Source organism: Channa argus, chromosome 17 (genome assembly GCF_033026475.1).
Source record: "Channa argus isolate prfri chromosome 17, Channa argus male v1.0, whole genome shotgun sequence".
NCBI classification, from domain to species: domain Eukaryota; kingdom Metazoa; phylum Chordata; class Actinopteri; order Anabantiformes; family Channidae; genus Channa; species Channa argus.
This window is the reverse complement of record NC_090213.1, coordinates 6,169,681-6,191,597: the sequence shown is the minus strand read 5'-3', so window position 1 is coordinate 6,191,597 and position 21,917 is coordinate 6,169,681. Positions and strand designations below refer to the sequence as shown.

The window sequence follows — 21,917 nt, the reverse complement described above, 5'->3', positions numbered from 1 at the left end:
AAGCACCATTACATTCATGGCTCTTAACTTCTAATCCTACATACTGTATATGACCATGATGATGAAATAAAAAGCTTACATTGTTTTACATGTATTCCCAAGAAGTGTGTGAAAGGAGAACCTCAAAACGTTGTGCATGTTGAAAATGAAGACACCAAATTACAGTACAGTATAGTTCACTTTTACTTTGGAAATGTATGTCACCTTACCAGATGAGTGTTCACTATTTCTTGTCTAAGCTGTGCTATTATCTACTGTTGTAACAGTAAACTTTGAAAAGGAAAAAAAAGAACGTAAAAGCCAGAAGCCTTTATCCGATGAAGTCAGTTTTGCTTTCGTAGGTTTCTGTTTAATGTCAAATTGTCATCATCTCACATATCTTTTGCTCGAGTATTACTACATTACGTGAAACTTAACATATGTCCAACTTTTATAAAATATACTTTGATAAGCTTTAATGTTTACACGCCTATATTGGTTGTGGTGGTCACAGTTTATGATTTACCCAAAGATTTCTGCTTTGTGTTTAGTTACAATTTGTTACCATATTGGTGGCAACGGAGCTGAAGAGTGCAAAACCTGCAAGTTTCATCTATATGGTTCTTTAACCGTTTGTCAACTTGCAGTGTAACCACAGAAATCATACAGAGAAGGAACAGAGAAGGAGCTTATTGTATTTGTATCTGAGTTCAGTGAATGTTGGCCGACACTAAAGTGATCAACGCCGTCACTTTTAAGGTCTAAAAAATTGAACCACTAAACAATGCTTATGACATCAGTTAGGTAGGTATACCTGGCGTACTAACCACATCATAATACTGTACATTCAGTTTTCTTGGACTTTTAATTACAGCCTCATTTTAGCTACATAATGACTTTATCAGGTCGGTAACAACCAGATCTAATTAGGAACTTGTAAAGCATGGTACGGTACAGGTCATTAGAAGATTTACATGGGTGTAGCCAGTTACAGACGTCCCCAAAGACAAAACACTAGTAAATCATCTTTTTGGTAGGTCTACTTATGCAATGCTTTTATCCAAACTACTTTGCACACACATTTTTTGTGTGTGCAAAGTGGAAAATTTCATTAACTGATGCAGCAACAGAAATCCATTCATTTTAGAGTATGTACCACAAACTTTAGAACCATGGTTAAGCTTTTCAGAAAGATAAAATGAAACAAACCCGGCATTATAGATGCTAGGAAGGAGACCTACAGGAGGAGGACCCTGATCAGATTCCCCCCTAGTGATTTTTCTGCATTTTCTAACACATGATTTATTTACATGTTCAATCATGGTGATAGTCAAATTAGTATTTCATTTGTGTGTGTGTGAGTGTGTGTGTGTATGTGTGTGTGTGTGTTTGCTTGCTTGCTTGCTTGCATTTTTCTGTCTGTTGCTGCTGCTGTTCAGAATCAGGTCAGATGAGTCACCAGCAGCCAAGGCCCAAAGCTACAATCTCTCACTCTCTAATCCACTGTCAGCCTGATGCGATAATGTGATCTCATACAGCTTGCTCTTCTGTTGACGGCTAATTTCTCACAGTTTGTGCATTTGTCTACAATACAATAAGTTGGGGTTTGACTGACGCTGGTTTTCAGGTTGTCGTCACTATGTGCTGTTATGCACTGTGACTAACCTTGACCAGTGTCCTGCCAAAAATGTAAAAAAATGTAATGAAATAGAACTTCTGTCTTAGGTCTGAGTTTATTATGAACAAGAATTGTAGATGTCTAGTAAAATTAAAAATAGTATCACCAGAAGGTTATATCCCAATATAGATAAATTCATTTCCCAGTAACAATTTATATAAAATAAAGCATATTTTCTTTAAATGTTAAGAAATTACCACTTGTGAAGGCATAATTTTTATTACAATTCTATTTATATACTTGACCAAATGCTATTTACTCTTACTTCAATCCCTTCCAACTGCAATCTGCAATCTATGTGCAAGGTTTCATTTAACCATGTCACAACATTTATATACTTGGTAATTTTGTTCCCTTTTCAGTGCTCTATGACATCATGACCATGATGATAAAATAAAAAGGTTACATTTATTTTCCCAAGAAGTCTGTAAAAGGAGAATAAAGATGTTTTCACAGCCTGCCCCCTTTAACCCCCTTTTTTTAAAATGAGTACAAAGATTCATATAATTTAGTAGAAAAATATAATTTACATTTGTGAAAGCACTTGAAGATCAGCAATAAATTGTATATCGTGCAATAAGAACAATTAAAACACACATAATAATTAAAGACAGTGTAAAAATGTTAACGTGGCCTGTAGGGCTGGACAATTTGGCCAAAAACTTCATTTATCTTAATTTATCTTAACTCAAGACAAAACATTAAAAGCCAGATTTTATTGCCTTGCTTTATTGCTTTGTATGTAACAATAAATTGCTTTATTCTTAATTAAAGATACATATTCAAAACCATTTTCTGTGTTTCAGTAAAAAGCACACTTGCATATGTTTCCAAGGAAACAGAGAACTGCCGGTTCTCTGCTGAGTGACAATCTCCACTTTTCAATTGAGGCATATTTCACATATCTGAAAATTTAAAAATTCTAAATATTAAAACTAATCTGACAAATTATCCAGCCCTAAATGCTTGGCTGATTCACAATGTGAACGTACACATTGAGTGGCGGATAAGAACCATTCCACCCTAAAAGTAGCCTCTCAGCAGTTTTGGCTGTGTTGCTTCAGTTGCTTGTGCTACATTTTCAGAGATGCCCATAACATCTGTACTGCAACTTTTCCTCACAATGAATGTTTAATGCTGCTTCATTTGCTCAGCACAAGTCAGCGAATTAAGTATTTCAAAACACAACCATTTTGTGATAATTCCCTACATGTGTTGCTTAAAGCCACTGCTTAAAAAAATTAGCTGTCATGGTTTCACTTTATACTGTTGGGCTTCCTGTCATGTCCACTTTCTCCTATTCTGAACATGGATGTGTTAAAAGCTGTTTTAAAGCAGCCAGGATTCTGAATTACTCTTTTGTGTCACCTTCAATCTTCTCCACGTGTGTTGTGTTGCTACACTGCTTCACCTTCATTGTGTGGAAGAAGGCTGCTTCATACTGCCAATGAAGGTGAGACATAAAGAACTAAATGATAGAGATGATAGTCACATCATATATAACATCATATTGCAAAGCCCCATCAACAATTCACAGTCATAGTGCTCGTTGTGATTCACCAAGCTTCTGCTGCACTATAAATGCTGCATAAAACAAGGAACCAAGGAAAAAGTGTTATTAGACTGACAGACAACTAATCTGTCACAGTTTTGGTAATCAATTAATTAAACTTTCTCAAGAAAAAATATATTATCGTCTGGTTCAATCTTCTCAGTTGTGGTGATTTGCTAATTTTTTTTAAATAAAGCACAATTATCAATTTACCAATTACCAAATTTGACTCTGGGAAACTAAAACAGTTTCCCAGAATTTAATGACATTTCAGTAACTACATATTTACCTGAAAAATCAAGGAATAACTGACTGATTAATTGATTATAAAATAACCTAATTGCAGCACTGCAAATGAGGTAAATTGTGCTCAAAGCATTAAAATACGATTTGTCCACAATTTTATCAGGGATAATGTACAGTACATGTCAAAACAATAGCAAACGCCTGTCTGTATCCATTCATCATCTTTAACCCCATATCCTGTGGAGGGCCGCCGGGGGACCGGAGCCCAACCCTGCTGCCACCTGGCAAGAGGCGGGGCACACCTGTCTATCTCAGAGCCAACACAGGCAGAACACTTTTCACACACACATTGGCACAATTAAGGCAATTAAAAGTCCCCAGCTAACCTGAGGAAGCCGGAATACCCACTGGAAAACCACACAAGCACGAGATGACCATGAAAACTCAGAATAAAGGCCAAAGCTGGCAGGTAGATTCGAATTAGGGACCTTCTAGCTGTGAGGCCCTAACCACTCCAGCACTATGCTATACTTAAAACACACTGAACTGAACTATGTGGTTTGATAGAATGAGAGAATTTAGGAGGAAACATTACACTTTGGTGTCAGCTGTTCTGAATCAAAGGCTGTTATTTGTGGTGCCAATATTGGACAATGAAAAACCCTGGATTGCATTAGATGACAATTTAAATGTTTACTGGCAAAGTTTTGAAAATCTAACTTTGGTCAAGTCATAACGCCCTTACTTTCCTTATTGTTACACAAAGGGCAAAGTTTTACAATTACATTTAGTCATTTAGTCATTTAGCAGCCGCTTTTATCCAAAGCCACTTACACGTGAGGTACAAGGCAGCAAAAATCTAAGTCAAGGAGAAAATATCAAAGCAAAGTCCTATCAGAAAAGTGTTCACAGTTCACAAGATGCAAGTGTGAGAAAGAGCAGAATGGAAGTTTTTTTGTTTTTGTTTGTTTTTTTTTAATAGATTTAAGTGCATAGGAAGATGCGTTAGATTTCTGTTTTTAGCACTAGATTGCATTAGTTCGTTATGAACATAATCTGTAGGGATACTCGCCTCTGCTGTCAATGATAATTTCCCTACCCACAGTACTGTTCTAGTTCAGCAGACAGAATGTGAAGATTTGATCTCATTCTCAGCTGGATTCTCACACGATCCACCTCCTACCCTGTGATATTTAAAATTTAAATGAACAATGAACATTGGCAAAACACCCAGTGACTGAACCTGTTAATGACTCTTTGTATTCCTGTATTCCTAGCTTTCATCTCTCTATTTCTGTGTGTGTGTTTGTGTGTGTGTGTATGAGACACTATATGTGTCGGTGTGACCAGGTGGTGGCCAGACTACCATCTCCCTCTAGCTGTCTCCCTCACTGCATAGGATAACCCTGAATGACACGGACCTTACCCAGAGGCTAGACACAACAAAGCAGATTCAAAATATATCCAGCATTGCACACACTGAAAAAACACAATGTCTGGTTGTGGCAACGCCAGCTTGATCCAATCTGACCTCAGAATCAGATGCCCGGTTTTAGGTGTGTGTGCGTGCGTGCGTGTGTGTGTGTGTCCAGAGCTGCTGAATAATGAGACACACTCAATCGCCTGCTCCCCAGTCAGGCTTCTTACTTATGCCTTAGTGTATCTTGTCTGTATTCTGTTTTAAGCTTTCTCTCCCTGTCCCTCTCTGTGTCTCTAATGTCTCCTTCTTGTCCTAAATGTTGTCAGTTGTGTCTGCAGGATCTGTTGCCTCAGCTGAATGACAGTATATTGTTTTGCTGGAACATTTAACCCTTTGTGGTAAGTCTAGTACTCACATACAAATCTATGTTGCAGAGATTGACAAACCTGCTCATCCAGTCGAAGTAGATCCAATGCTAGTCTTTTACTACCAAAATGTTTAAATCTTTATTGTACAACGATCGCCAAGAAATTATTTTTTTTCTAAGGTCCACACTATAGTAACCACAGCCATGTTGCAACTGTCTTGTTGGGACAGCAGACACAGTAGAAGGCCCAAGTGCACACGATCCCAAGAAGACAAGTACTTGAGCTTCTTCCTTGAAAAACCGGTGCGTTACTACGCATGAATTGGCTGCAGACACTGTGAGTAGGAGACTCAGGTCTGGCCTGGTTTTTGGCCACCCTATTAAAATAATTGAGGTGGCCAAAACATTAGAACCACCTCTTCTTACTGACTTCACTTAACCGCTTTGACCTCAATAATAAACACCTTGTACAATCAACACCTTTCTGACAGTTTCAACCCAAACACAGAGAAATTGTAACCTTGTAAAAGTAGAATTCATATCAGAGCCGCTGTATTGGATAACATAAAACTACACAGGTGGTCATAATGGGACGCCTGATCGGTGTATATACAGTACAAGATTTAAAATACACAGAAGTTCAGAGCACAATACTATAGACCAAAATAAACTGGTTTAGCAGGTGATCCCTACCACACTGTGTTTTCAGAGTCGTTTGCTTCTTTTTTTTCCAGCAACAGGACAACCTTTGGAGCTCAAGAGTCATTTGGTGTGTGATCTCCTTCTGTTGAGTCATGCTACATTCACAGGTCTACAAGTAATTCTCTTCACCTGTTCGTTTCAGCAATTATCACAGGAAAGACTGTTATGAACCTGTGCAGCCCAAGATGTAATGTATGAATGGGAGGATCATTATGGAGAAAGTGTTAAGAATAGCACGGCTCTGGGTCCCTCTGGGAACTGCATAGCTTGCTCTCTCTCTCTGTTTTTCCTCTGTGTTTCACTCACACTCTCAGTCACAGCACACTGAATTTCATTAGCAGTGGCATCAGTGTCTATAGCACTTGTAGCCTGCAGCCTCTGTTTCATATGTGTGTGGGCGTGTGTGTGTGCGTGCGTGCGTCTGTGTGATCTAATCATTTGTTGTATTTTAGACACGATGGCACTGAATGAACACTACATAAATAGTGCGAGAAGACGTCAAGCCGGCGAGGAACCGGATCTACTTTTCACACTCGTGCCCATAAAAGCTTCATATAGTCAAAGTGGCACTAAAAACACACATCACTTGGCCGCAGCATTGACGTTGAGATGCTGTGCGTGTGCACGTCTGTTAAATGGGGTGATCAAAAAAAAAGGAAAGAAAAAGACAAGGGCATGATGTTGTAGCTGACCTGCAGAGCTGTCATACAAACAAGTACGCAGATACAAAAGCAAAGGGGCTGCCAGAGAAAAGGAGCCAGATGAACATACTGCCGGAGTGTAATAAGCTGTGAATCCACGGCTGACTGTCCACATATTGTGTTGACTGAGAAGCTTGAAGTGTTAACACCAAGAGCACTCACACCGTCACAGCCTGTGCTCAGATCAGATTTTTGCCTAATCCATGTTGGATTCAGACAGCTTAAAATCCTGGATAGCTTAAATAGCCAAAATGTCCCCCGACTAGCTGTTAATGTTTTCAAATTCAACTACAAAGTGTTTGAAGTTTCTGTGATTAAAACTAATAACGGTCAACAGATTTTAAAACAGCTGTTTCAGGGTCCTACTAACGGCTGAAACGCATCTTGCACATGTAGATGTGGCCACTATAGCACAACCGTGTGTTCCTGGGATGTAACGTTATTAGATATTAGCTAAGCAACTTGAGGATGTTTTTATTGGTAACAGAGCTTGCAGCTTTTTACCAACTGCACAAAACATGCATTCTTTGCTGGCTAATGATCAAAATCCATTCTCGGACAGAATAAGCAATATAGCTAAGTCTATAGTGTCCTACTGATGACACTTAAACCCGCCTCTTCTTTCATTTGTCTCACCTTATTCCACTCTTGGCACAATGACACCAAGGTATTGTGTAATAACTCTAAGCAGTGTTTTCCAAATGAAAAAGTTATAGATGTGTGATGCAGAGGGTGTGCGTTTGGATGTAACATTACTGTTTGTTTCATTTCTCAGCATCCGTTGATTATAAATGACACTATTGACCTTTCAAAGTACAAAGTTTTATGCTATTCTTGTGTAGATTATTCACATTTCTAGGGTAAATGAGGTTTAATGTGGAAGAGATCAACTAAAACAACCTTGGTACAATATATGTAGAATATAACTGAATCAGCATAAACATAAAATCTTGGGTTTAAATGTTTGGCTTAGACAATATTTTCTTCTTATATAAGGTAAAATATGTACAGGATCAAATAAAGATATATTTAATTAGTCATTTGGATCAAATGGTCACGGCTGTGACTCTGATCTGTGTTGCCCTGGTTACCACTCCAATCTCTCCCCTCTGCTCTGCCTAATTTGCATCAGTGGTTTCACCTGTTGCCTCCACTTCATATACGTCGTTCACCTGATCCACTGTGCCAGAACGTCTTCCTGTTTCTCTCGAATCGCGTTATCAACCTGTCCGCTGCCTCCTGTTTTCCTGCCTGTTTCTTATGATGATTCTACCCAAGATTTATCATGAAACTTAAACTAGTTTTTAGCAACGACATAGCCCTTCCACCTAACCGTCCCTATGACTGCGCATTTGACCTTCAACCCGGTACCATGCCACCACGCGGCCGGCTTTAATCACTCTCTGGCTCTGAGCGAGAAGCAAATATATCAATAAGTCACTGGCCGCCGGTCTCATTCACCCCTTATCATCTCCCGCGGTGCCGTTTTTTTCTGTTGTTGTTGCTGTTGGCTCCAACCCTGTATTGACTACCATGGAATTAATCAGATTACTGTCCGTAACCGTTATCCCCTTCCACTCATCTCCTCTGTACTTGAGCCTCTGCAGGTGTTTTCTAAATTAGACTTGAGAAATGCTTATCGCCTTTGTCTGCATTCAGGAGTTGAAGACAGCATTTAATACCAACGCTTCAGGTGTTTTCCTGAACTTGGTCAATGATGTTTTGGGAGACATGTTGAACAAGTTTGCTTTCATCATGACATTCTGAGCTTCTCTCCCTATGAGACTGAGCACATTACGCATGTGAGAAAGGTTCTTAGTAGAACTGTACCAGAATTACTTGTCTGTCAAAGCGGAGTAGTATGTCTTCCACTCGACCTCCGTCTCATTCCTTGGGCTTATCATTATCATTTCCTCAGGGAGACCAGCGGAAGAGACCTTTCTGCTGGTCTTCCAACACTGAGCAAGTCTTCTCCCTCCTCACAGCCACATTGTCTACAGCTCCTATCGTCACCCTCCTGGAACCCAGCAGACAGTTCTTAGTGGAGGTGGATGCCTCGGATGTGGGGGTAGGGGCTGTATTTTCGCCAGATAATGACCTTCTTCTGCCGCCGCCTCACAGAGACTGAACGAAATTATGACATTGGGAAGCGAGAACTCTTAGCAGTTAAACTTTCCTTAGAGGAATAGGAACATTGGTTGGAGGGTTGCTGAACACCCATGTGTAGTCCTCATGGATGGGCACTAATATACTGATAACAAAAACTTGTTGTTATCAGTACCTCAAAATGGCCAAAAGATTCAGTTCCCGTCAAGCTCGCTGGGGCCTCTATTTCAGCCACTTCGAGTTCACTTTGGTCTACCACCCAGGCCACAAGAACACCAAGGCAGACGCTTTGTCTCGTATACTTAATACTACCCCTGGTTCCAAAGAATGTGACCTCTGGGATGTTTATATTCCAGTTAGCACTGCAATTAATGTTAATGTACAGCATGACCTTTTTTCTCTTTAGTAGGGTCTATTCTGAATGTGGAGTTGTCTATAATCTAAATACACTGGGAAGCTGCTTTCAATCAAATTGTGGAGAAAGAGAAAACAAAACTTAGCTGTACCTCTTCTTCCAGTCATCAACATCAGATTAATCAGTATATGCTACAGCTGGCAGCAACTGAGGCTCTGACTAGGTTGTGGACAGAAAATACACAAGACTGTGAAGCTGCAGGTTTTTTTACCCTCTGTGATTCAGGTTTTAGTTTAGCAGCTGCTCTGGCCACACATCAACAACAGAATTTAATTTGGACAATTAGGATGAATCTACAGCTCCCTGGTTACCGGAGCCTGTGTCCTGTATTACAGCCCTAGTTTTGATGAGACTGAAAAGACAGGCAGATTTTTACCATGAACGTCCTGCCTGCCTGAGGCTGCTCAATTATACATAAACAGGTTCAAGTTGTATCTTGTGTTTTTAAAAACACTACAGTGAGCAAGTGTATGCCCTTTGTGAACCACCGTGGCAGGTCTGTTGGCCTTCCAGCTGTAAAAAAGAAGACTATTATTTATGTTTAACACTTTAGTAGCCTGCCAAACTGAACCCTAAGCCTGCAGGCTGCACACGTAGATAAAAATGAAGGACTGCAGATATGTCTGTAGACCTTTTTTAATTAATCGGCCAGTGTGGGCTCAGACTGCCTATGTCTGATTGTGATTAATAAAAAGTTGTTAAAAATTGGCCCAATTAATCAGCCTACCAATCAATCACCAGATGTGAGCATTTCTGTTTGTGTGCTTTTTTTAGTGATCTGCAAACACAGCTAACAGACTGAGCTAACTACTGCAGGACAGGGAAGAGAGAACGTCAGAGGATACAACCCCTGACTGATTCCAGTCCACATCGTCGCAATGAGTAGTTACATTTTTGTGGCGTTTCACATAAGGCTTCAGAGTAGGGGTCTACATAAGGTCTGCAGCTATGCAAAACCTATGGCATTGATTCGAGAGGACACGAGAGGACATCAAGCTTTAAAAATGAGGAGCACACACCAAGAGGAATTTAGGGTACAGTATCTTACCAAAGGACACTTCAACATGTGGCCAGCAGCAGAAACGCCCCCCATATCTCCCCTTGCACAAACATTGCTCTAATTTAGTCATGTAAGGATCAGGATTTTCCAATAATGAGAGAAATTTCCACTTTGTCATTTCATTGTAATGAATTTTGTTAAATAACATTAATTACTAATGGCAGAAATATTTTTTAAAACATATTTTGCACAATCTGGCTTCCACAGACATGTGTCTCCATGGCAACAGGAGATAAAGCAGAGAGGGTATGATCTTCTATTTCTGGTTTTTACTTTCTCACTACCAAAATCTCAACCACATAAAAATTTTCACCAATTTAGAAGAACTACACTAAATTTCCTAGTCTGATGTAATCGTCAAGTCATTAATCCATTATTTCCTTTGTCCTGTCAGTATTTGTTGTCATAATGGTCCACATATCCCCCTCAGGATCTGTTTCATGTTATCTTAATGGGAAGACAGACAAAGGGGCTGGATGAAGTCACAGTGAGCCCCGCTGTTGTTTGGATGTCCTTTAGCTAGAGGGAAGGACAGACAGATAAACGGAGAATTGGACAGAGGACGTGAAGGAGACAGAAGTAAACAGGCCTGCCAATTTTAGGAGCCAAGATGGGCACAATGAAATGAAAAAAGAAAAAAAGGACAGAGCAAATAGCAACTGATGGAGGACTACTCATCAAACATTTTAAAATATATAATACACATATATAATTAGAATTTAGTATCAACACGGCTTTAAATTATTTGAGTGCAATACACCATTACTTTTGAACTGGTTTCATAACGTCTCAGGTTATGCAGATGACAACATGTCTCATCCAACTCTCCCTACTAAATGATGATGATAGCACCATTTGGCTAACCAAAAAAGGTCATCAATATATTATAATACCACTTAGATTTACCCCATTTATACTTGACTATAGGGCTCTAAGAACATTTAGTAAATGGCTCAAACACACAACTCCTGAATTTTATATATATATATATATATATATATATATATATATATATATATATATATATATATATATATATATATATATATATATATATATATATATATATATAAAAATCAAAGTCAGGCAGACACTGTAAACATTCAGCCCAATTTTAGCCCCACTTTGATGATGCCCAACTGATTTTAGAATTGTTTGTCCTTTGATGTAAAGAGTGAGCGGGGCTCCGGCACCTGATTTAACACCTTAATGATCAACCTTCCTGGTGCTGGTCAATCAGTTGGGTTTCTGGCCTAAATATTGGTCAGCCGTCTTACGAGAGCCATTTCAGCACAATTTCCAGCATGGTTCTTGTCCAAATGCAAATTTTATTACTACTGTAGTAGTAGTGTATATTTAACACGTTATGGCTAAAATTGTATAGACTTTAGAACAAGAGCAAAATACTGTCTGCATCTTACAGCTTCATATTATTCTTTCCCAAACTTGTTCTTCTTTCATTGTACAATCATGAAACGCAAAGCCACATTTCTCACCTTTAGTCAACACTGGGACTGCAGACATCTTGTTTAAATAAACTTTACCTGCACAAACTCAACCAAGGCCCCTGTGCCAACACTCACAGTGAGCTCATCTTATGGCGGCAAACAGGTACAGTGTGAGTGGAGAAGCTGGAGGTTCTGGCGGACACATCATGGACACTGTATCCACAAAAGCTGCACCGTGTCAGCCCAGCTTTACATGTAAATTAATCCTCAGAGGTCTGCAGATTTCCAACCTCATTTTAGGCAGGCAGAGACCAGTTTCAGGTTTGTGTTTCACTATATTTTACTGTCATAATCATTGCAAGAAAAAAAATGTGTTTTTGGGAGGTGAGATGATGAGTAAGAACTGTGAAGTGTAGGATAAACATGCTGCTACTCTTTTAAACCATGCTGCTCATTAACTGCTGGTGTATCATGCTGCTGCCAGCGTTGGTTTCCCACTATATTTGTGTCTGATCTGGACCTAATTACCCTTGGGTGGGTTTCAATGTTTGCTATCCTCAGGTCTCCTTCAGATCTCTTTTATTTATTTATTTTTGTAAAATGTATTTATGACCATTGACTTTGAATATAGCCACAGTATGGACTGAAATCAGGCTTTTAAGTTTTGCTTAATACAAAACTCTAAAGCCGTGACTCATCTGAGAATTTCCCAGATGAAGTAGTGAATGAAATCCATTAACATAGTGTAGAAGCCACTGTGAAAGCCACGGCCTACACGGGAGCTATAGCTGTTGTGCTCTGGGTCTTTAAAGCCCATCTGAATGATACTCATGATAATGGGCAAAAGAGGGTTAACTGGTATGTTAGGCATTTTTATCTGTCTCTGCCATCAGGAGAGAAAAAAAGAACCCAGTGAGTAAAGACAGGTCCCTGGTGGCCATGTAGACTCACACAGCTGCCAAGAAGAGAAGAGAAAGTCGAGTCAGACTATAGCCTCTAAAATCCTGATGCTCGCTCACTGCTCAGTCTGCCAAAACACTCCCTTTTCCAGTTAAATGTGTGGGCTGGTGTCAAGATAGGAGATCTAGGCTTTGTAGTGGCTTTCCGTCAAAATTGTTTATTGGAGGGCCGATTATGATATTTACCCATTTAATGCACAGTGCTAATAGTCAATACCTGCATATGTATTCTACAGTATTTATAATTTAATATGGGACCATTTTATGCTAAAATGGTTGTTGGCTGAGAGGATCAGGAACAGAGGAAGGCAGAGTAGATTAATCTGATGTAAAAAAAAAAAATGAGCAAATGGGGAAGAAACCTGACTTATTGCTGCCAACACCTCTATGCATTTCATGTCTTTTTCAGCTGAGCAAATGCACATTTATGTAACTTGATTTGTTAAAGAAGGCTGTTCGTTACAGGTTTATGTGCAGGTTCCTTTTGTTCTCCTGCAGTTTGTCTATTTTGTGCAATGTGCTTTTAGCTTTGACACCTCGTCCAGTAAGGACTTTGAGAGCAAAGAAATATTTTAATTAGAAAATCAAATCAATCCCAAAATCAATCATATGGATTATCAATAAAATGATTATTTTGTTGTTCAAAACAATGTGCAGAATGCAGAACTTGTTCAACAATCTACAGCCCTGCACAGCTGCCGTTTCACACGAGCGGCTGCTTTTCAATATGGCCACCAGAAGGACTGTTACGTCACCTGAGTGCCTTCACGGTTAAACAATCTTGTGCAGAGTGGGACTTGTTGCAGGCGATTTCTGACAAAGCAGTGATGGGTACTGCAGGCTGGCTCACAAGTCCTGAAAAAAAGCATCTCTACTCTGCTCTTTGTTCCTTAATCATTTTTTTGCTTTAGAGTTGAACAAGCTTAAACCTCACTGAAAGAAGATAAATTCCTCCTTCTCTGACGGACAGCCTCGAACACACAGGGAGAAGGGATATAACAAGGAAAGTGGAGAAAGAGAAGAGAGGAGCAGACAGGTGTAAAACACCTGAGGGTTCATTTACGAGGAAAAATGATAACAAATAAGCTTTGTCTTCTCTCTCTCTCTTTGCCAGATAAAGCTGCTCTTTTCCTGCTCTTTTTGTTGACCATGGCGTGGGAGGGGGTTAAAACAGACACCTTTTCTGAAGTGCAAACAGGCTCATACAGCTTCTTCTTCTAAATGAGCCCAATATTTATCCACTGTGATGGATTTCATGGATGTCACAGTTGGAATTAAAGCCACTCATATTACATATATTGTGGTACAATAACTGCAATTTCAAGCCCTAAAAATGACAGACACCTCTATTAACATTAGTCATTCAGTGAATATGTGAGGTATGTTTCAGTCTATTGACAACAACCAAACCACCAAACCATGCTGGAATGAGTTCTCAGGTCAGATGTCTTGTAACAGTAATAATATTAATGTGTTGTGTGTGTGTGTGTTTACAGACAAAACTTCATCACACTGCACAGGCTCTCATGAGACCTTTTGCAAAAATAGCTGAACATTTCTCAGCCAGCTGTGTACTGGCATTACTTTATGTTTTGCCGGTTGCTGGGACGCAATTGGCTCCAACATCAGCCAAAAACAAATGGACCAGGGAAGAGTAGTAGTAATGTGGCTTGTGGCTGTCCTAAGGCTGTAGAAACAGTCAAGGTCAAACAATAAGAGTGACTCATCAAATCATCTTACATACACACCTCGTAAATCTACGAACCACTGTGTATGGGTCCAAGCGTGTGTGTGTGTGCGTGTGTGTCAACAGGCATGTCAGCAGTGCTTTATTTGTATTGGCTAGGGCTTCAGGCCAATATGCCTGTCTCTCTGTGTATGTGTCTTGGTCTAAGTGTGAGTGTGTGTACAAATGAGTGTGTGTGGGCGTATCTTAATGAAATCTGACGGAGAATTGTGACAATCAGTGAAGGAGCATTCTGCAAAGGTTAATAAGCTGTACTCCTCTCAGCAACAGCAGCCCACACACACATACACACACACCACAATCTTCTGTGTTTTCATGCACCTGAAATTCTATTTAAAGACTGCAAACTTTAAATTCAAGACTGGTTACTTCAGCTTCAGCTCCATGTGTATATAAGGTTGTAGTGTTTGGTTGAATGTTAATAAATTATGGAAGCTTATCGTGCAGTTATCTACATTATTTTTATGCGGCACGTCGCCATGACCACCAGCTAGATGTGGTGTACATTTAATCTTCTTTTCCTTTCTGCAAGGAAAACAAAGTAATTATCTTTGCACAAGAAGTAACATCTCAAAGAGCTAATTCAAGTTTTTCTCATTTGCGTCTTGGGAGTAATTTTCATTAAATTAGGAGTGTATTATCAAGGTTTTAATAAGCCAGGCACTGAAGGCACCACTTTGTTGCCCAAAATTAGACTGGTGATACTGTAACAACAACAGCAGATGAAAAAGGGTATTAGCAATAATATTAGTAACAACAATATGCATTTTCGTGATTATTAGTACCAACTAGTAACAGAAGTGACACATCAGTAGTCAAACCTGTACTAGCAGGGGTACTTTACCAGTTTCAGAAGGGAAGTAAGGCATCCTACTCAGAAAATATACATCTTGTGAGTAAATTAGTATAGTATTCTTAAATACTGGCAATGAATCGAAGAGAAACTGCAACATTCCTTATGGTAAACTGCAACTCTGCTTTTGAATGAGCAGTATCGGACTCTTAAAGCCCCATCAGCTCTATTCTATTCCCAAGTCTGGAGTCCTGTTGCTCTGACCATCTGCTCTCTAACCTTGCCCAATCTACACAGATCACCGCACTGCCACCCTTGGATTATAGGATCAAAACACACAAACACACACACAAAAACACACACACGCATCTCGGCTTTAGTGTCACTGCCAAGTGAAAGTTTATTAGTGTTGTTCCAGCAGCATTTGAAGCCAGTGAATGCAATAGCCTGCTACAGAAACACTCGGAATTCAGAAAAAAATAAATACATAAATAAATCATTCTCTTTTGGATTAGTCTAAACTACACTTTTGGCTCCAATTTGAAATTTGGGCATCAAATCAAATTATACATAGTCCAGTACCCAAATCCCAAATTTGTACAACAACCACATCCTCTGTCAAAAGACCCTCAAATCAAATAAGGTTAAAGTCTCCAAACAAGATGTGGCAGGTATATAAAATTAGAAAACCACTGAGCCTCATGTTGGATAGAAGACTGTGTGGATTCTGATATTTTATCGCTCTGTGCACAAAGCAGGATTGAGCAACACTTGACAATTTTGGGAAGACACTGACTCTGAAGACAAAAGGAACTATGATTCCTAATAATAGTTAAGCCATACAGTAGTTTTACTTGATCCAGTATCAGAGAATAGCACCCAACCATCTCATTATCTCAGATTGGATCACTCTGTATATTGTGCACTAAAATTCCATGTAATGAAGTTCACATAATCAAGAGAACCTGAGTGGGATTAAATAACAGTGTTATGTATTGTTTCTCTACACCCACGGGTGATATAGATACAACATTACCGCATTGTCCACTGCACTTTATCATTAAGAACTAACAGAGCCTAGATTTAGCAAAGCTTTAGTGGGTAGGATAATATCCAGAGTTTTTAAAAGTGGGGTTAAAAATTGTTTTCAAATATTCTTCGCCATTTAAATACTATATTAGTGAGATATTTGTGTGCAGAGGGATGTTGTGGTGCTGCAGCACTACACTACACTACACTACACAATAGTCCTTGCAAATACTGAACATGGACACACACACACACACACACACATTACAGCGTTTCATATCTCTGTCTTTTTCAATGCCTTGGTCCAGAAATACATGGAGAGCTCAGAGGTCTATTTCTGACTCACTTCAACAGTAAAGTCAGTCAGGCATCGCTGATGAAACACACATATACACTAATATGCACTAACACACGCACACACACACACACACACACACCCTAGGCTAGGTAGTACATTTGTTATAAAGGATACTCCTGACGATGCAAAATGACATGCTGCCCTCTCTGCTTCTCAATGTTCTGACAACAACCAGAAACTTTGGCCCTGACTCACTGTGGACAGACTATAAAATCAGGCTAATTCATTTATATAAAAACAATTCTTATCACACATTTTACAGTACATGCCATTGCCCTAAATTATAATTCATACAAAACGTGTTGCCATAGCAGCCAAAACCCTACTTTTCCTCATTTTTTGAAAGCAGCAATACAATAAAGGCAAAACCCCATCAGAGAGTATAACTTATGAAAGGATCCTTTCCAAAAATAAATAAATAAATAAATCATGATGGTGGAATCCATGCAGAGCCGCAGCTACACAAAGGACTGGAAAGCAGCTTTGTGGGATTAAAAATTAGTGCAAGAAGTCTCTAAATAACAGTAGCAGAAAGTGTTGCATCACAAATCCTAAAATTCAATGCCACGGGAGAATTGCAATCAATTGACTGACTTACTGACTATGCATGAAATCCCTGCAAAAGCACATTGAGCCAATGTCTGCATCAAAGTGGCCATAGGTACACACAACTGACAACATTGCATGCTGCACTTTTGTGCTCAGAGCACAGAAGGTTGATGACTCAGATAATCATCAGACAAGTGAAAGAGGAAGAATCCAGTAAATAACAAGGAAAGGAACAAGAAATCCATGGTTAAGAAAAAGGGAGGAACTGATTTTGATAAATCACAGCAAGCAAAGAGGCAAGTCAAAAACACAGGAAGACACTTTGGAAGAAAAGTGGGCCAGTTAAACTACATAATAAAAAAATCAGATGCTTCAATCATCCTCAAACACTACAAGCTGGAAATCATTCAGCCTGAGATGTGACACAGAGGTTTCAACACGGCTATTTATTCTTGAAAGCAGTTTTTTCTCCACAGAGATCAGCGGTCAGTAAGAGCAGATGGCCCAAATGCTGTCAGCCTATTCCCTGCTTTGTTGTGGCCTAATACAACGAGGCACGAGAGACGCGAGGCTCAGATGTGTTGCCTGTGGGAATGTGCAGAAATCACGTGACCTGACATACGCCAACCAGCCACAACATTAACACCACCTGGTGGCTCGAATGTTGTGGTGAACGGGTGTCTGCGATGCCCTGTCTGTTCTGACAACTGTTGATCATGTCCAGCTTTAACTTGGTACATGCTGCCCACCACAACATCAAACCCTTCATGTGCTATTTATGATGCAGCTGAAAACAGGTAGCAAATACTAGCAGAATACAGTCTTTCTCAGCTTTCATTTGCAGATTGTGATATGTTTAAAACTATGTTTTATAATGCAATTTTTTCCAGATTTCCCCCTTCTTAAATTAATATTTCATTTTATTAGTTGTAAAACACAGCCAAATGTAAAAACCCTCACTGTAGGGGATGGAAAAAGCACATTAGTGACCTGAATGTATTGTGGCGTTGTGCATTTAACACTTTTTTTAATGTGTTAAATGTCATCTCCTTTTATTCTATTACAGATCACTGATGTGTGATGTCCTTGCAAAATTGGCCTTTACAGCTACAAAAATGGCCCTGGAACTGGTCCTGAAGTGAAAGATCAGGTGAGTTTAAAAAGAGGCTCTATATAAAGATTTGTAACGTTTTAAAATGACGCATTCCATGTCACCATTTGTGCAAATTAATCTATGGCTGATGTTTACAAAAGTGTTCCCCTCCAGATTTCAAAGACATCCAGCTTACTTCTGGCCTGTCCTTTCAAAGAAGTTGACTGAAAATAGAAAGAAATGAATTGTGCATTAATAATGTATGGATTCAGTATGACAGGTGAGGAAGCAGTGTTTAAAGTTCTGTACCCATTTTTATCCAGTAAGGTTTCTGTTATAGTTTCTAATATAGTGTTTTCCTTTATTGTGTTTAGTTTTGTTAAAAGTTACATTAACACATCAAGGTAAAATGTGGCTAAACATGATGCTAAAACCACAGTTAGGCTAAGCTAAGCCTGTTCAGATGTTTTTAATCGAGTGTTGCCTAACTCCAACATAGACATTGACATGTACATCACTAATTTAGTGATCATATGTATGATACGCCTACTGGTAAAATATAACAAAAAGTAGGAGGTAAAATACTATTGTATTTGCTAATACCTAACTTACGTTTATGCTGATTGTTAAAAATTTCCCGTTTGCTGCATTATGACATGGAGAATAAGCTAACAAGGTGAAAAGACATTTTTTTTCCTATTTCAAATGGACTTTAAAGGACCGACACTGCACTAAGGCTTTGGCTTACACCCTGCCCAAGGCTGCTGAATTATGATTTTCTTTCCCAGGCCCTACTTCGTGAGCACAAAGAGACACGCTGAGAGAAAGAGTCAGTAGTGAATCCTTAGAGGATAAAAAAAAATAAAATAAAGGAGCCATCTTCAAAAAGCCACCTGTGAGTGCACGAGGCACCAGTAGACAGTCAGCTTGATGATAATGACATACTGGGAGCAACAAACATCCTTTGACCCCGAGTGAATGTTGTTGAGAGGTTGCTCCTCTGTGTTAGAAGTTGGAACCCTGTCATTTTGGCAAGTGAGAGATGAAAGCAATGATCCACGGGGCAAAAGACATTATTTGGAAACCTTTAGAAGCCCACAGGCAAAATAGGTATTGAAATATAACCTCCTACTCAGCCTGAGCAAAACAAATATGCCGCTGAATTCAAGTTATATCTGGCGATGCGCTCCCAGATTTAATTTATGCATAATAAAGGAGATGTTATATTTTCCTAGATCTACAGATACATGCTGTAAGACTAAATACCAAAAGTAAAATGGGCACAACAATTCAAATACAACACACATACACCAGCATAACAACAGTGGAAGTGCAGTAGAATATAACAAATTAATTCTAAATAAAGTGCATAAAGTAAATGGAAAATTCAGGATATAGAAATCTGTCTTACTTGATCTTTTTCAAGTTATCAAGCGTTTCAAGTAAAAGTCTGTTATTGAGCTCTATAATTAAGTATAAGCTTCTAGAATAACATTATTATAGGCAAGTAAAACAAAATGGTATATGTGATTAATGACTGTTCTGATTAATGTGTTGGGTAATGATGAATGCAGCTGAACAGACCTGCTTCGCCTTCAAGAGGCTGATAAGTCACAGGCACCCAGTTCTTTCTAGTTACAACGAGAATTTACGTTGAACTCCCTTAAACAATTGTTCAGTTTTTCTCTCGTTCGCCTTTTAACTCTAATGCGCGTCTGTGTCACGTGTCTTAAATGGTTAAAACAACTAATGAGTAGCTGTTTTTTAATACGGTGTATGATTTGAACACCGAGCAGCGTCTTTTGCCAATTTAAACCAAACTTAATGACAAGTTCACCTTGTCAGTCGTAGGTCCCATTCAACGCGGAGCGGGTCTAGTGAGCAGTGAAACTGATGACAAATGTATTTATGCTGTTAGAGAATTCTGTGCTTAATGCAAGTTGTGTGATCGCCGAACACACTGGCGAATTCTAAAGATTTCAGAAAAGGTTTTCATCTCTTCGTACCTCTTAGGCGTGTTCACCAGTACGACATGAATTACTGAATAGTAACATTTCTTAAGGAAGTTTGGTGGAGGGGGGGGGGAAGCACATCATCCACCACGGGAGGCACAAGGTCTAACCCAAGGGTTGAAATCCCGTTCGGGGTAAGAGTAAAGAAAAGGCCTCCGGTAAACGCTCCTTACCTTTGTCAGCTGGGCTATTTTCTTGCTCATCTTCAGGTGCAGGTCTTGGGTATATTCCATGGCGATGCCCGCCTGAAAGGGCATGCTGGACGCCGTCGATGAACTAAATTTCCCCTGACCGGCAGGGCAGTAATACTGCTGCCAACCCGACCCAGTCGCCATCTTCACGAGGATGCTTCGGATGAGCTTCGGAGAGATGCGGGCGGTGAGGACAAACCGGGCGGTGCTAATGAGGCTGCCAGCGAGCGCTGGAGAGGACTGGGACGGGGTCGGACTTTTTCCGAGACACAACAAAAAATTAAATAAAAATATGAAACATTGTAGCCCAGAGATTAGCCCGACTTTGTTTCATTTTGCTCGGGTCAGGTTAATATTACACCGGAGTGGGAAACGGGTATTTTTTTTTAAGCGCCACAAACGTTAGCTAGTACCATCTTGTCGGCTCAGATTGTGGCCGTAGTCTGTGGTCCGAGGTGCGGGTGCTGTCGGCTGTCACCTGGCGTTGATGTGGAGTCGTTTTCGGGCAGCTGGCTGTCGGTCACCTTGATACTGAAATTTGTTAGCGGGTGTCGTTAATTGTGGTTCCTCCTCGGTGCCATTCGGTTACATTGACGGACAGAGTGTAGAGATTGGAGGTGTGTGTGAGTGTGTGTGTGTAGGACAGGCTCCGCGGTTGGTTCCTGCTCCTCTGTTGCCATGGATCACCTCAACACTTTATGCTGCATTCACGTAGGATGGGAGCAGCGCTGCGTTCACGTGCTGACGGAAAAAACTGAACAAGCACGTCGAGCGCGCAGGAAAAAATAATATTAAAAGGTGATGGCGAGGTGTGACGTTCATCGAGTGTGTGTTGTTGTTTGGCATTGGGGTCGAATTAAATCATACTTTTAAAAACTATGAAATTGTTTGGGATACATGCTCACCTACATTCAAAATACAATAGCTACAACAGGGTCAAGCTCATTAGCTGGACTTCATTAGCTACGTGGGCTGGAATTACACATAGAAATTGGCATTTATTAGACAGTTTTCTATCAGTGTATCTCTTGGCTCTGGGAATGCAAATAAGTACGAGGTGACACAAATATATGAAGAGATCAAATTCAAATAAAATCCAATAGAGGTACATTTTTGGACAGTTTGAACAGTTTTCAGCAACTATTTCAGTAATTGCTTTATTATTTCAGTAATTTCTCAAGCACAAATCTTTCAGAGTTACTATTGGGTTCTTGGCCACCTCCCTAAATAAGGCCCTTCTCTCTCTGATTTATAGATTTACGGATTTCTGTACCCTCCCCCAGATCTGTGCCTTGATACAATCCTATCTCGGAGGTCTACAGACAATTCCTTGAACTTCATGGCGGGTTTGTGCTCTGACATCCACTGTTAACTCTGGGACCTTATACAGACAGGTGTGTGCTGTTCCAAATCGTGTCCAGTCAACTGAATTTTCCACAGGGGGACTCCAATCAAGTTGTAGAAACATCTCAAGTGTGGAAACAGGATGCAAAGGTCATGCCAAAGGCCATG

The 21,917-nt window shown here is 39.7% G+C and overlaps 1 protein-coding gene across 4 annotated transcripts in view; it reads right to left on the bottom strand.

The window, feature by feature from the left end:
• The window catches only part of fam184ab (family with sequence similarity 184 member Ab), a 114,134-nt gene extending 93,002 nt beyond the window's left edge, over positions 1-21,132 (bottom strand). For all 4 annotated transcript variants that reach the window (XR_010911277.1, XM_067482718.1, XM_067482720.1 and 1 more), the window contains exon 1: positions 20,388-21,132. Coding sequence is in view for 3 of the 4 variants with exons in the window: in XM_067482718.1 (XP_067338819.1) it covers positions 20,388-20,549 (162 nt within the window). In the remaining variant the exon portion in view is untranslated. The remainder of the gene's footprint in view (positions 1-20,387) is intronic.
• Between the last annotated feature and the right edge of the window lie 785 nt (positions 21,133-21,917).